The sequence below is a fragment of the Trachymyrmex cornetzi genome, unplaced genomic scaffold, assembly GCF_001594075.2.
Source record: "Trachymyrmex cornetzi isolate Tcor2-1 unplaced genomic scaffold, Tcor1.1 scaffold1121, whole genome shotgun sequence".
Lineage (NCBI taxonomy): Eukaryota > Metazoa > Arthropoda > Insecta > Hymenoptera > Formicidae > Trachymyrmex > Trachymyrmex cornetzi.
The window spans coordinates 220,384-234,440 of NW_017295678.1; the positions used below are offsets into that span (position 1 = coordinate 220,384).

At 40.6% G+C, this 14,057-nt stretch overlaps 2 protein-coding genes across 3 annotated transcripts; both read left to right on the forward strand.

The window, feature by feature from the left end:
- Positions 1-294: 294 nt before the first annotated feature.
- Positions 295-2,619, forward strand: LOC108764087 (uncharacterized). 2 transcript variants are annotated; one of them, XM_018512116.1, is made up of 5 exons: positions 295-646; positions 749-846; positions 1,115-1,219; positions 1,464-1,537; positions 1,997-2,619. In XM_018512116.1, the coding sequence occupies exons 1-5, from the start codon at positions 516-518 to the stop codon at positions 2,162-2,164; spliced, it is 576 nt and encodes a 191-aa protein (XP_018367618.1). In that variant the 5' UTR covers positions 295-515; the 3' UTR covers positions 2,165-2,619. The 2 variants fall into 2 exon arrangements, with proteins under 2 accessions (XP_018367618.1, XP_018367626.1); XM_018512124.1 differs by lacking the exon at positions 1,997-2,619 and having other exon boundaries at positions 1,309-1,530.
- A 721-nt stretch (positions 2,620-3,340) lies between these two features.
- LOC108764080 (dentin sialophosphoprotein-like) lies at positions 3,341-5,003 on the forward strand. Its single transcript, XM_018512102.1, has 4 exons — positions 3,341-4,471; positions 4,614-4,725; positions 4,814-4,864; positions 4,988-5,003. The coding sequence occupies exons 1-2, from the start codon at positions 3,583-3,585 to the stop codon at positions 4,625-4,627; spliced, it is 903 nt and encodes a 300-aa protein (XP_018367604.1). The 5' UTR covers positions 3,341-3,582; the 3' UTR covers positions 4,628-4,725; positions 4,814-4,864; positions 4,988-5,003.
- Positions 5,004-14,057: the final 9,054 nt, after the last annotated feature.

Here is a 14,057-nt window from a genome sequence, read left to right on the forward strand (position 1 = left end):
ACTCAGATTATTGTGTTGCATTCCGTAGGATTATCTCAAGTGCAAATAGCAAAAAAAATAAAATGCTCCCGTTGCGCAGTTCAAACTACAATAAAAAGATATAATGATACTAAACAGTTTAAATACAGATCTGGAAGAGGAAGAAAACGAAAGACTACTGCCAGAGAAGATCGATATTTAAAGCAAAATGCTCTAAAAGATAGTGTTATTTATTTCCTTATATATATATATATGTATACACAACCCTTCTCTTTCTCTCTTTGGCGTCGCGTCGTGACGCGATGGATGCCGCGAGCCGCGACTCGTGACGCGCTCAGTGGAAACGTAACCTATTGCGCGCAGATGGTGTGTCGGTTGCTGCAGCCATATATTGCATCATCTTGTAGAGACCGGTCACTGCAGCCATATTGCATTATTATCTTGTACAGACCAGCTAAAAATCAAGAACAGTTACAGAGCAATTACAGAGACTCATTGCATGTGCACGTACAAAGGCTGCTGGTAAGCGCCTATATATGTATATATTTCATATTTATCCATATGTATACGGCTCGCTACACATAGTCGTGATCGTTATCGACTCTGTGTTAGATTCTCACGCGAAGAAGAAGGCTCACTACACATCACACTGTGTATTGCTAAAAACGTAAGTATATTGTTCTAGAATCTATTATCTAGAATCTATTATCTGTATTCCAAAATATATCAAGGTAATATATCTATTACCGCCAAACAAAATCATGTCTAGGGCATCAAGTTCATCACTGCAAAAAAAAGTCGTTTCTAAGTCACCATTAGTTTCATCTGAAGAAAAAATGTCACATAACGTGACGCGTCTGCAATCCGGTATGTTATTGTATTTTTATTAATATTACGTGTAAATTAAGTTTTTATAATTATAAATTTAATATTATAATAGCGCATCACACAACATTATATTCGTTATACAGTTATGTATCTGTGCAATTAAGCGCATTTTTACTTGTATTTTACAAATTTGCTTTAATGCGCCAAATGCGAACGATTGTATAACATTCTTATAAGAAAAATGTTTAATATATTTCTTTCATGTGTTACAAAATCATGTCATTGATGATACATTATTTTATTCAAGCAAGCGGAGAAAAAAACATGGGCCGGACAGAAACCGACTACCAGATACTGGAATCTTCAGTATCCATGCAGGCAAAAATGAGACAAAAAGGAATCGGCAATACACGTAAAAAATAATTCATATATTAAAATAAATGTGGGCAATAAACGTAAATTCTAACGTTTTATTTAGAAAATTGTACATCTATTTCCCAGCATTTGAAAAAGAAGTTTTAAAATCTCAGATGTTACTGAAAACTGCGATGTATGAAATAATGGATACACTTAACGACTTAAGCGACGATTTCCTGCAACAATCATGTAAACATTGCAAGGCAAGACGCATTGAAAAAACAAATTTGTTGCCTTAGTTTCTAGTTACTACGATGGAGGAACTAGAGGCTTTAGAAGATATTTTAATGGACAAACCAGAAGCATCGAACTTGTAAGTTTTACACATGTTCTGTATCTTACCTATTCTAAACCCAAAAATAAAAAATAAATAATATTCAAAAAACTAATGAGAGTGACGGCGCAGTTTACAAACGCATAATTTGATGAAACAATTCTAATACATACTATAATGTTTATTATACGCCGAGACATTACCAGTGTCTCCAAATAAACAAACAAATTTAATAAACATTATAGTATGTATTAGAATTACTAATTGTGTCATCGAATTATCCGTTTGTAAACTGCGCCGTCACTCTCATTAGCCTTTTGAATATTTTTAATTTAGAGAGTCCATTTCAATTTCATTATAAAATAATTCTTATAAAAATCTTATATTTTTATTGTGTGGAATTTTTTGACAGTCTTTAATTTAAACTATTATTGCGGACGTCAGTTGCGGTTGCAGTTGAAGGCTTCTTAATATATTAATTATAATATGTGTTAATAGGCCCAGTTGTTTGAAACGCAAAGACACAAAGATGCCCTGAGCACAATAAGGCGAGGGTTACTACTACTTTTTCACCCTCTCTTAGCAAGCAAAATTTCATGGAAAGGATACAATAATAATTTCAAGTTCGAAGACACGAAGACTGCGCAAATCTTGTGTGGTAAGTAATACGTAGTTCAGAATGTTATGTAAGACAGGGACAATCTAGAATGGAAACTGTCGGCACGGTAGCCAGGGGAACTTGGAACGCCGTTAGGGTGGCTTAGGGGAGTTTCAGGAGAGTCGAGGAGAGTCGGCGACAACGTCGACGACGAGGGCTTTGAGCTTTAGTCTCGATAACAGTATATATAGCTTTATTCAGAGTCACTGCCGGAACCACAACGTCCTGTGGTGCACACTACAAGAGTCTTCTTCCAAATGATGCCCCTTTTGTAGGGTTAGCTCGTATGCTCTCCAATCGGAGAGCGTTTACAAAAGTAAGTGCAATCAGGTGCCATCGCTGCGGCGCTACTTGGCAGAAAGCCAATCAACGTTGAGGAGGACTGCGCGCGCATACGGCGCGGTGATTTACTAACGGAAAGTCTAGTTATTGAGGCCGTTTCTTACAGCTCGGCCATTCTGCGTAAGCGTTCGTCCCGAACGGGTAAAAATAAAAACTGAAATTATAGAAACGGTTCCCGTATAATAAGTATACACTTTTTTTTCTTTAGATACTTAAAATTATGATTATAAAACAACAAAAGAAATTAGCTTATAATTAATTAAACGTATACATTTACTTATGATATTATTATCTTACGGATTACATCACAAGGTTTATGGTCCACTGAAGGGCTCACAGTTTCTTAGACTTAACTTTGTATAAGGTTTGGCAATCCTGACTAGGAAAATTGCTATTGATTAAGTTAGAATGTAAGATTTAGATTAGGTTGCTGTTGTTCCGTTTTCATGGAGTTTGATAGGTTTGATCCAATATTTTATTCTATCTGGTGAGAGAACGGAATTATACGGTTTTGCTGTTAGGTTGAAGCCTGGCATGTCTGTAACGACCTATTTTTATCTAAGATTTTACTGATCATGTATGGTCCGGTAAAAAGGGGTTTGAATTTCCCGCTATTAGACGCTTTTGTTCCACGGTTATGGATGCTTACATAGTCGCCTAGTTTATATTTAGTAGGAGTTTTGTGTTTCTTATTTTAATATATTTTATTGTACCGCTTGAGTTGGTTAGTTGTATCTATCGCTAGTTGGCGTGCCTGCTCTCTATCTTCGATATAATGTAGATCAGTCTTGGTTAATTTGACTAGATAATCTACTAGCTTTGCATCTACGTGGTTACGTTGATCGTAGCCTAAAAGAAGCTTGGACGGTGTACTCTTAAAAGTGTTTATGCTAGGGTTCACGAGTTCGTTGTCAACGTAATACGGTGCTTTTTCGCGGTCTTACGTTAATCAGCCCTTATCAGGGCTTTAGTTTGCGTATATTTGCTTTGTTTCGTACTTTAGTGGTCGAGCCCTGTTCTATCGTACGTACAGAGCGCCGGGAAATTTATTGCTTAACCTCGTTCCGGCTTCCCGCGCAGAGGCATGGCCTCGGACTCGGGGGGAAGCAGTGACCAAAACTCAAATCGCAGTGTTTCCTTCTCCCTTCAACCTCCTACATTGGTGATTAATCCGTCTATACAGACAAATTCCTCACCTATTAATATGAGTTCTAATGATTCCAGCGACCTTTCTAGCTCGATGCTTAAATCGCTATTTGACGAAGCAGGCTTATCTGATGTAACAACATGCAATTCCAATAAAGAAATTGCGTCATCATCATCACCCCCACCATCATCAGATGGCTCTCAGGTAATGATCTCAAGTGATCTTAGCATGGAAGTGGACGAAGTTACAAATACTAGGAAGCGCCATTCTTCCGAGGAGATAGAAGCACAGGGTCGTTCCTCGACCTCTCCCCCAAAGCGATCTACTGTTTCGACATCTTCCACTTCGAAATCACGAGTCTCTCCAAGGCCAAAAAACGCGGAAGACGCGCTCGGTGCGTGCTCTCAGGATTCTACTAGTGCTGCAGCTAACCTCAAATCTGCACCTAAATATCGCCCTCAGGACAATGGTCCCTACGCGGTCTACGTTTACGACCTAAATCGTGAAAAGGCTACACACCCGTTTGTCATCTCAAGTATCATCGCTAACTCAGGTATCCCAGATATCCAGGAGATTAAAAAAATTGGTAAAGGTAAAATTCTTATAGAGGCGAAATCTGCTACTGCCGCTAATAGGTTAGTAGACAATCCTACATTTTCTAAACATAACCTCAAAGCTTTTATACCAGCCTTTAGAGTCATCAGAGAGGGTGTCATCCAAGATGAGCCTGTCGAACTCGAACTAGAATATATCCACAGACACATTGAAACGCCAACTGCAAAAATCTTGGACATTCATAGATTAAATAGAAGAATCACTATAAATGGTAAAAGCGAATACGTTCCTTCCAAGACGCTTTGTATTAAATTTGCTGGACAAGCTCTTCCAAGAGACGTGTTCCTGTTTAAAATCAGACATGAGGTACGACCCTATATACCTAAATCTTGCATATGCTTCTCATGCTTTAGAGTTGGACATATAGCCAAAGTGTGCAAGGGCCCGCCTAGGTGTCTATATTGTGGAGATAGCGATCATGAAAATGAAGACTCTTGCCCATCAAGGAATGGCGAGACCGACGCTGTATGTATCAATTGTAAGGGCTCACATCTCGCTACCTCCAAAGACTGTCCGATAATCTCTAAGCAAGATAACATCATTAAATTGGCAGCTGTCGAAAATATCTCCATAGCGGATGCTAGGAGAATTATCAACAACCAAGGTTCTTTTACTCGCTACGGCTCTGGATTGGACTCTCAAGATTTTCCACGGCTAAACTCTAAAACACCATATAACTCTTCAAGTTCACCCAGCTTTATATCTCCTAACCCTTTCAACCTTTTAGAAGCAGAAGACCAAGATTATGGACGTATATCTTATGCTGAAGCTGCTGGCTCACGGCCGGCAAGCACTACGCAGCAGGCTTCTTCTCACAACGGGAGCAGTTATCATCACTCGTCACACGGTTTAACAAACCACCTGAATATCAGCCAAAAGAGGGTCAACAACCCGGGTTACGATAGAAGAGCTCATCAAGAAGCACTTAATAACCCTCAGGCGGCTTACGGCTACTCTAACGCAAGAGGTATGGCTTATCAATCTGCCCCCCCTCCCCCTCCTCAGCGTGGTCCCGGAGAGCCCAATCTTTTTGAATTTGCCAAATATATTCCGGAACTTATTAATTTAATTTCAGAGATTGCTAATTGTTTTCGCAATCACGATTTTTCTACACTGGTGAATATTATCATTTCGTTCATACAGAATTACACATCTTCTAATAACTATAGATATCCCACTGGTGATATTAACACCCCCTCTCATCGCAACAATCATAATGATTACTCTATTTCATATAATCCAACAGGTTCCCAAAGCCAGGACTTTGCGTATCCTGCTTCTAACTACCCACATGACAATTTTCGGAACTGGAATTCTTCAAAGAAGTTCTAACTCTCCCACCATGAATACACACAAACAAATTCATCATAGTAGAGTTGTGCCTCAATCCTCTCGCAGGCAGCCTCCCTCTGCTGGTATAAGAATTATCCAATGGAATTGTAGAGGTGCTAGAGGCAACCAAGGTTCATTGGTATTGCTGGCTAAAGACTATGACATAATCTGTGTTCAAGAATCTTTGCTCAAACCAGATTCTAATCTGAAGATCAAGTCCTTTCGTGCTGTCAGGAATGACATTGTCCTTGCAGGACAATGCGGCATTTGCACATTCATCAAAGACAACATTAAATTTGAGATCATTAAGCTGCAAAATATCGATCACCCGTCTGTAGAATTTCACGTCATTAAATTAATTACCTCTAGAGAGCCGATTATCTTGGTGAACATGTACAGGCACCCTGGCCAGGACACTCCACTCACTTTCTACCAAGACCTTCTAAATGCCCTCAAGGAATTTAATCTTTTACTCATGACTGGAGATTTCAATGCCCACCACCCTAATTGGGGTTGTCCTTCTCGTTCTGGTGCAGGCAACAGGCTACTAAAAGCTATAGAAGAATTTGATCTTGTAATTTTAAATGATGGCTCTCCCACTTTAATACATCATTCCGCACAAAACTCTATTATCGATCTCTCCTTGTCTTCTCCTGTTCTTGCTCCTATCTGCTCCAGTCATGTTTTGGACGATACGTTCGGTAGTGACCACTTTCCCATTTGCACAAAAATTAACGTGATGCCTTGCTATTCCAAGAAATTCTGCTATAAGCTTAAATTGAATAAGGATCAACTGACTACATTAAATTCCATGCTTAGGAATTCTGTCAACGAAATCTCAGGAAAAGAAACCCTGGACATTACTTCACAATACAACCTATTTGTTGAACATGTTCAATCTACAGTCAGAGGATTACTTCCTCCGGACAAGGGGGTGCCACATAGTAAGATAAACTCTTGTCGCTTGAAATCTCCTCCTTAGTGGAATGATGACTGTGATGCTGCAGTCAAAGATAGGAGAAAGGCGCTCAGAGAGCTCGTTGAGTGCCCTGACAGAGCTCGTCTCGATAATTTTAAGTCCGCTAGGAAAAGGTGTACAGAATGCATACAAGAGGCAAAACGTATCGGTTGGAGGAAACTTGTTGGCGATTTTAATTGCAAAACTTCAACGCATCGCATCTGGTCTCTTATTAAAAGTTTCAGGCGAAACAAAAACCCTACCTTGAATCAGGTCAATAATCTTGACACAGTCTCACTCGCCGCCATTGAAAAACTCTGTCCTCCCTTTTGTCCATACAACGATATCAAACATATTGAAGACATGAAACGAGAGGATCTTCTTCAAAATAATGCACAACAATGGTTAGAAGAACCCTTCTCAAGAGTCGAACTTACTAGGGCTATTAGTGTGGCTAAAAAACGTTCTGCTCCAGGTTTGGATCAAATAGATCATTCCATCATTTCCAGATTGCCTGATGAATATATTACTAGACTACTTGAATTGTACAATCAAATACTAGCACAGGGAGTTTTACCGGACTCTTGGAGGGATTCCCTAGTCGTTCTTATTCCCAAAACTGATGGGAAATCAGTACGCCCAATTTCTCTTCTATCATGTTTTGCCAAATTAATGGAATACATGATATATTTTAGACTTAGATGGTTTATTGAATCACGTCCTCTTCTTCCGCAAACGCAGTCAGGCTTCCGACCAACCAGATCTTGCATAGATAACCTTGTGACTCTCACCTCTAATATCAGAACAGGCTTTATTAAGAAATCTCCTACTGTAGCAGTATTTCTCGATATCGCGGGAGCTTTCGATAATGTTATTCCTCACATTCTAATCAAAGACTTATATGAAATTGGCATTCCCGCCTCTATTAGAAGGTTCACTGAAAATTACATCTCTATGAGGCGTCTTCATTTCGTGGTCGACGGTTCTCTCTTAGGACCTTTTAATTCTTGTAAGGGCACACCTCAGGGCTCCACACTCAGTCCTATGCTTTTCAATATCTACCTTAAAGATATCAATAATCACATTCACTCGGAATCCCGTATTTTGCAATATGCTGACGATGTTGTCATATATTCCACCCAACGGGACATTGACTCAGCTATCTCATCTGTGCAAAAATCGATTGATAATATTTATACATATCTAAGATACAGAGGCCTCGAACTGTCGCCGTCTAAATCAAGATATATTATATTTTCTCGCACCAAAGGTTGCTCTGAGGTTCCTAATATTCAAATTTCAAACACACATATTCCCAGAGCTTCTACACACAAATTCCTGGGGGTTGTCTTAGATGACAAGCTGTCGGATACTCCACACCTAAAGGCCCTCATAGAGAGAGGTAAGAATATTGTCAATATAATTTCTTCTTTGGCTGGTGTCAAATGGGGCTCACATCCTGAAGTATTGCTTACGGTATATAGGACAACTCTTAGAAGTGCTATTGAATATGGAGCGCAGGTCTTTTCTTGGAACCCGGAGTCTGAAAACTTTGTTAAACTTCTCAGAATTCAGTATAAGGCTATTAGAAAGGCTATGGGATATCGGATTTCCACCCCCATCAATGCCATGCTGAGGGAGGCAAGGGAACCTCTACATTTAAGATTCTCCTACATTACATCCAAATACATATACAAAGCTATGGCTAACAAATTTAGTACATCATATGAAGCCCTTAAAGAACTTGAACTTACAGCCATCCAAAAAAATCAGAAACTGAAGACCATCAAAAGTTCTAATCTCTTCAAGTCTTATATTACACATCTTCCAGACAAGAAAATCACGCATCGCACCACATACCCTCCAGCCTTCTGGCACGAATTTGAAGTCATGGCCAACCCTGTCACTTATATCGGCAACATGCTTCTGTTTCATTCAAAGGACGCCCCCCACGCTACGGCTGCCATTTTTCCGGAGATTTCACTAGAATACAGAATGAATGCTATCTCTATTTATACAGACGGTTCCAAGGAACCTGATTGTGCTGTCGGAGCTGGAGTATACTCCCCTGATCTGAATATCAGCATTAAACATAAACTACCGAGTGAAACCTCTATTTTCTCAGCGGAACTCTGGGCTCTATACCAAGCCGTCCTTCTCGCCAGAGATTGTGGAAACAACAAAGTTGTCATTTTTTCAGACTCCAAGAGCGCACTGGACGCAATCAGCAATCATCACTACATACAGAACAACTACATTGTCTACTACATCAAGCAAAACATTCTTCTGGCCACGCAGCAGGGAATCACAATCACCCTTTTCTGGATCCCATCTCATGTGGGTATTCTGGGAAATGAAAAAGCGGACGAAACTGCCAAATCTGCCTCTATAACTGGACTCTCTACTGCCTTCAGGATTCCATATGAAGATCTATATGCTGTATCTAAGGAACGATTGCATTGTAGATTTACTGAATATCTTAATTCATCAGCTAGATATAAAGGCGCTCTCAATCACGAATACTTCCCTAGAACTTCCTCAAAGCCTTGGTTTAATGATCTATCTTGGTGTAGAAACGAGATTGTTATGATCAATCGACTCAGATCTAACCACTATAATCTCAATAGCAGCTTACACAGAGTGAACATAGTAGAATCTCCTGCTTGCCCCTGTGGGAATAATAATCAAGATATCAATCACGTTATTTTCCAATGTGAAGTACATAAACAAAATTCTCTCCAACTACGAAACTATCTCAAATCCAAATTTCCTCAACACCCCGAAAACATATTTCCCGCCCTATCCAATCCCTCTCCTAAGCTCTGTAGGCTCCTCACGACATTCGCGGGGGCCTCCGATCTGTTCTTTTAGTGGTCCACTCCCTTCCACATGACGCGCGACCACCGCTGGGTGACAGCAGGCGCTTGGCTTGGGAGTGTTCCCCCTCTACCTTCGGTTTACCCACATTGCCTTTTAATACAGTCCATTACCCATCAATACTGCGCGGACACTCAATGGCTCAGTCCCAACCTGTCTGGTTGCGGAGCCAATTAAAAGAAGAAGAAGAAGAAGGTGTACTCTTAATTGAAGTATGATAGGTATTGTTAATTACATATTGAATAGTGGCCAACTGGCTGGACCTATTGATGTCCTCGGACACCATTTTTCTAAGAGATGATTTTAGAAATCTGTTTACTCGTTCAATGAGGCCATTCGCGCAGGGGGCTGCGACAGCTACTAAGTGATGATTAATTTTACGTGTTTGAAGAAACTTTGCAAATTCGTCCGAAATGAAGGCTGTGCCCCTATCTGTAATAAACTCGTCCGGATTCCCGAATATGTCCAATAGTGGGGCTAACTGTTTAATCACTTCACTTGAGGAAGTGGTTTTGACTGGAAATAACCAGGTAAAGCGAGTGAAAGCGTCAATTAGAGCTAAAATGTGTTTAGAATTATCTTTAGCTTCTGGCAATGGTCCTACGTGATCTGCGTGTAGAATACGAAAAGGTGAGGTAGGGGTCGGTATAATTTGCATATCGCCCTCCTTTGAATTAATTGAATTATTGGCCATTAGACAAATTAAGCAATTTTCTATATAATTTTTTATTTTCTTCCGCATGGATACGAACCAATAGTTTGCGCTAATGCCTTGGTAAGTTTTTTCATTACCACAATGAGCTGCATCGTCGTGATAAATATGCATTAGCTGATATATTGCACTTTCAGGTACCACAAATCTAGCGCGGTGTTTACCCTTTCGATACACGAGTCCGTCTATTAATTGGAAGTCTTGACTTTCTTCGCGTTCTAACATTTTTGCAATTTCGCTTAAATGAGGGTCTGCTAGTTGTCTGTATTGAATTTCCTGTTCCAATGGAACAGCGTCGACGGAAGCCACGCTAATACGGCTTAAGGCGTCTACATGGGGCATTTTTTGACTATGTCTGTGTTCTACTTCGAAGGTATAATTTTGTAATCGCAAGATCCATCGATAAACACGTGGATTTATATTTGCTTTCTTAAGTGCACAGGCTAAAGCATTGCAATCCGTCACTAATTTAAATTTAATACCGTAAAGGTAAATGTGAAATCGCTCGACTGCTTTCACGACTGCTAACATTTCTAGTTCGAACGAGTGATAACGGCTTTCCGCGTCATTGGTGGTTTGGCTATAATATGCCACCGGAGCGAAGTTACCTTTATCTTGACGCTGTAATAGTATGGCGCCTAAAGCGATTGAACTAGTCCGTGTGTAATTCTGTTTCTCGGTCTGGCTGGTAAAGTCTTAATACTGGATAGGAAATAAGTATGGATTTAAAATGATCAAATGCTTCTCTACATTTATCATCGAATAGAAATTCAGTATTTTTACGGAGCAGACTGTTCAATGGCTTAGCCTTTGCCGCAAAGTTCGGAATGAACTTACGGAAATAGTTGAAAAATCCTATCGCACGTTGTAGTTCAAGAGAAGAACGGGGATATGGATACGATCGAATTGCTTCAGTGTGACGTTCGCTTAATGTAATACCATTTGCGGAAATCATATAACCGAGGTATTCCACCGATTTTTTAAGAAATCGACATTTACTGAGATTAATTTTAAACTCGTATTGCTTGAGTAACAATAAAGTCATTTTAATGATCTCTAAATTTTGTTCTATTGTAGTAGAGGGTATCAAAATGTCATCCATGTATAGTATTATTTTGTCCTCTCGAATGAGGGGTTGTAATATGTAATTTAGTCTCCGTTGGAACTCCGCTGGAGCTTCACAATAACCGAAGGGGAGGCGCAAATACTCGTATTGGCCATCTGGTGTCGCAAATGAAAAGTATTTTGTATTATCTGGATGTATTTTTATTAAATGAAAACCGCCCTTTAAGTCGATCCAGGTGAATACGTGATTATTTCCCAGACGTGCTAAGCAGTCTTCGATGACAGGGAAGGAAAAGTGTTGTTTAACGACTCTATCGTTTAATGATCGTAAGTCCGCGCAAAGTCGATAGTTACCGTCTTTCTTGCGTACTAATATTATGCGAGCACAATACGGGGATTTGCTTGGCTTTATTATTTTTCTTTTTAAGAGATCGTCTGTTATATTTCTAATACATAAGCGTTCTGAGTGGGCGAGTCGTCGAGGTGCATATGCGTAAACTGAACTATCTTTAAGCGTTACCTTAACGCAATAATCGTCATTTATGATCGGTATTGGGGTTTGCTCTATTTCATTTACTAGTTGAACAACTTTGGAATCAATTTCTGGACCGAAATCTGTACGACACGCATCGATTATTTTATTGTTCGTTTCCGCAATTTCTAGTACTTCCGCGGAGGCGACTTCGTTAAAGAGCTGAACACGTTTTAATTCTTCTGTATTGGCCGGATTGTAAATTAGAATGAGTTTGTTTTTTATGAAAAAAATCACGGCCTAAAATAACATGGGTAGACCAGTCTTTATTTTTTATTATTTGAAAGTTAATTTGCCATCGAAAGGATGGTAGTAAAGCAAGACTAATATTCGTATCGCAGGAGCCAATTACGTTAATATTTTGATTATTCAGAGCTTTAAAATTATTGATAGGGCGATCGTTAAAAGAAGTTTGCTGACCAAAAAAAATTTCATAAACAGAGTTGAGAATGAAGAAGACTGGACTGCCCGTGTCTATCAGGGCATTGAGACTACATGAAGAATTATTCAGTTGAGTTATTTTAACAATCGTGTCACTTATCTCTAGTTTCTCAGTTGCGCCCTCTATCACGCATCCTACTATTGACGTCTCTTTGGTGTCCTTTGCTGTATCCGCTGACTTAACTGCCGCTGAGGCCATCTGTCGCTCCTTCTTCTTAAGTTTGAAACAATCTTCTTTTTGATGACCCTTCGCCTTGTAGTAGTTGCATTCTACTTCTTTTGAAAATTTCGGTGATGACTTTTTTCTAGGGGATGACGGAGGCGAAAAGGATTTTTCCTTTCTCTTTGGAGGAGAAGATTTTTTTGTGCCTTGGTTGAAAGCACTGGTGATTTCATACATACGGTTTAGAAATTCGCTGATAGCAACTGCCCCTAGCACTGTGGCAGAAGCACGGAGTGAAGCACTGTTGATTCCATTAATGATCAGCTGGATTTTGTCTCTCTCTGGCGTTAACGCATGCATTAACTTCAGTTTTTGATGTGCGTATTCTTGGAAAGATTCTTTGGTGAAATTCCACTTACGAGCCTCTATCTTTGCCATGGCGACGTGAAAAGGGATACGACGCTTAAATCTTGCTATAATGGCCTCTTTGAAAGAAAACCAGGAAAGGGTGGATGATCCCTCCTCCATATAAAACCAATCTTTGGCTTGTTTGTGCAGCTTACTAGTTGCCGCTAAAAAGGTGACCTCTGGTCGCCGTGACCCATAGCCACGGATTCTATTCGGTGAATCCATACTTCGACGTCGTCGTCTTCTGAACCATCGAACGAAGGGATCTGCGAGGCAAGTATCGTGATTGCTTGTGTCACCGGAATACCAGAAATCACTCGGTCCACTGGCGGTTCAGACGCAACCGGTGGATATGGCGCGATCGAACTTGACGACACTCTATGAGTCGTTGTTGAGGTGGCGTTGCCGCCGCTAATCAGCGCGTCCATCTTTAGCGCTAATTGCTGAATAGCCCTTTGCATATCTTCAATAGTGGTTGAAGAAACGTTCGTTGCCGTTGGACGAATATGTTTCGACGAATCGTGATCACTAGTAGCGTGATCGCCGATACAACTCAGCAATGCTTTGATGCACTGTTCCTTTGTGTCTCTTTGACAGGTAAATTGCACATAGCGAGCTTGGTTTTCAAGACGTCCAGCGTATCCTTCTCTAGCTGTTCACGACTGTATAATGATGGATCCATTGTGCGTCACTGGGTAGCGGTAAATCCGCGCTACGTCGTATGCCGGGAACTATGCGTGAGACGCTCACTTGTCTATAACGGCCACTTGTTAATCGTTGTGATTCAACGATAACGCACAACAATCGGCTCGCACTCACTGGCGCGATGCTACAGAGAGGCGAATGTAGCTACCTCAAAAGGCGCGAAAACGCGACACGAATATATTATCGCGGGACAAACGCGATCGCGAAATATGCGAGCGCGGGAACTAGCCGTAATGGCGGATATTCGCGAGGCGCAACACGTGCCTGCGCGATTAGGCAGCGCAAGACTCAACGAGACTTATAGCTCGGAAAAGGAAGAAAAGAAGATGCGAAAAGTGGATATCGGGGTGGAATCGGGGTGTATCCCACTTCTGAAAAAGGATGGCTGTAAGACAGGGACAATCTAGAATGGAAACTGTCGGTACGGTAGCCAGGGGAAAAAACTCGACGAGACTTATAGCTCGGAAAAGGAGGAAAAGAGGGTGCGAAGAGTGGATATCGGGGTGGAATCCCACTTCTGAAAAAAGGATGGCTGTAAGACAGGGACAATCTAGAATGGAAACTGTCGGCACGGTAGCCAGGGGAACTTGGAACGCCGTTAGGG

Coding starts and splice junctions, on each gene's coding strand:
- LOC108764087 (XM_018512116.1), top strand. CDS start 516: ATGTATATATTTCATATTTATCCATATGTATACGGCTCGCTACACATA. Junction 847..1,114: donor CGTGACGCGTCTGCAATCCG/GTATGTTATTGT, acceptor ATTTTATTCAAG/CAAGCGGAGAAAAAAACATG. Junction 1,220..1,463: donor AAAAGGAATCGGCAATACAC/GTAAAAAATAAT, acceptor TTGTTGCCTTAG/TTTCTAGTTACTACGATGGA.
- LOC108764080 (XM_018512102.1), top strand. CDS start 3,583: ATGGCCTCGGACTCGGGGGGAAGCAGTGACCAAAACTCAAATCGCAGT.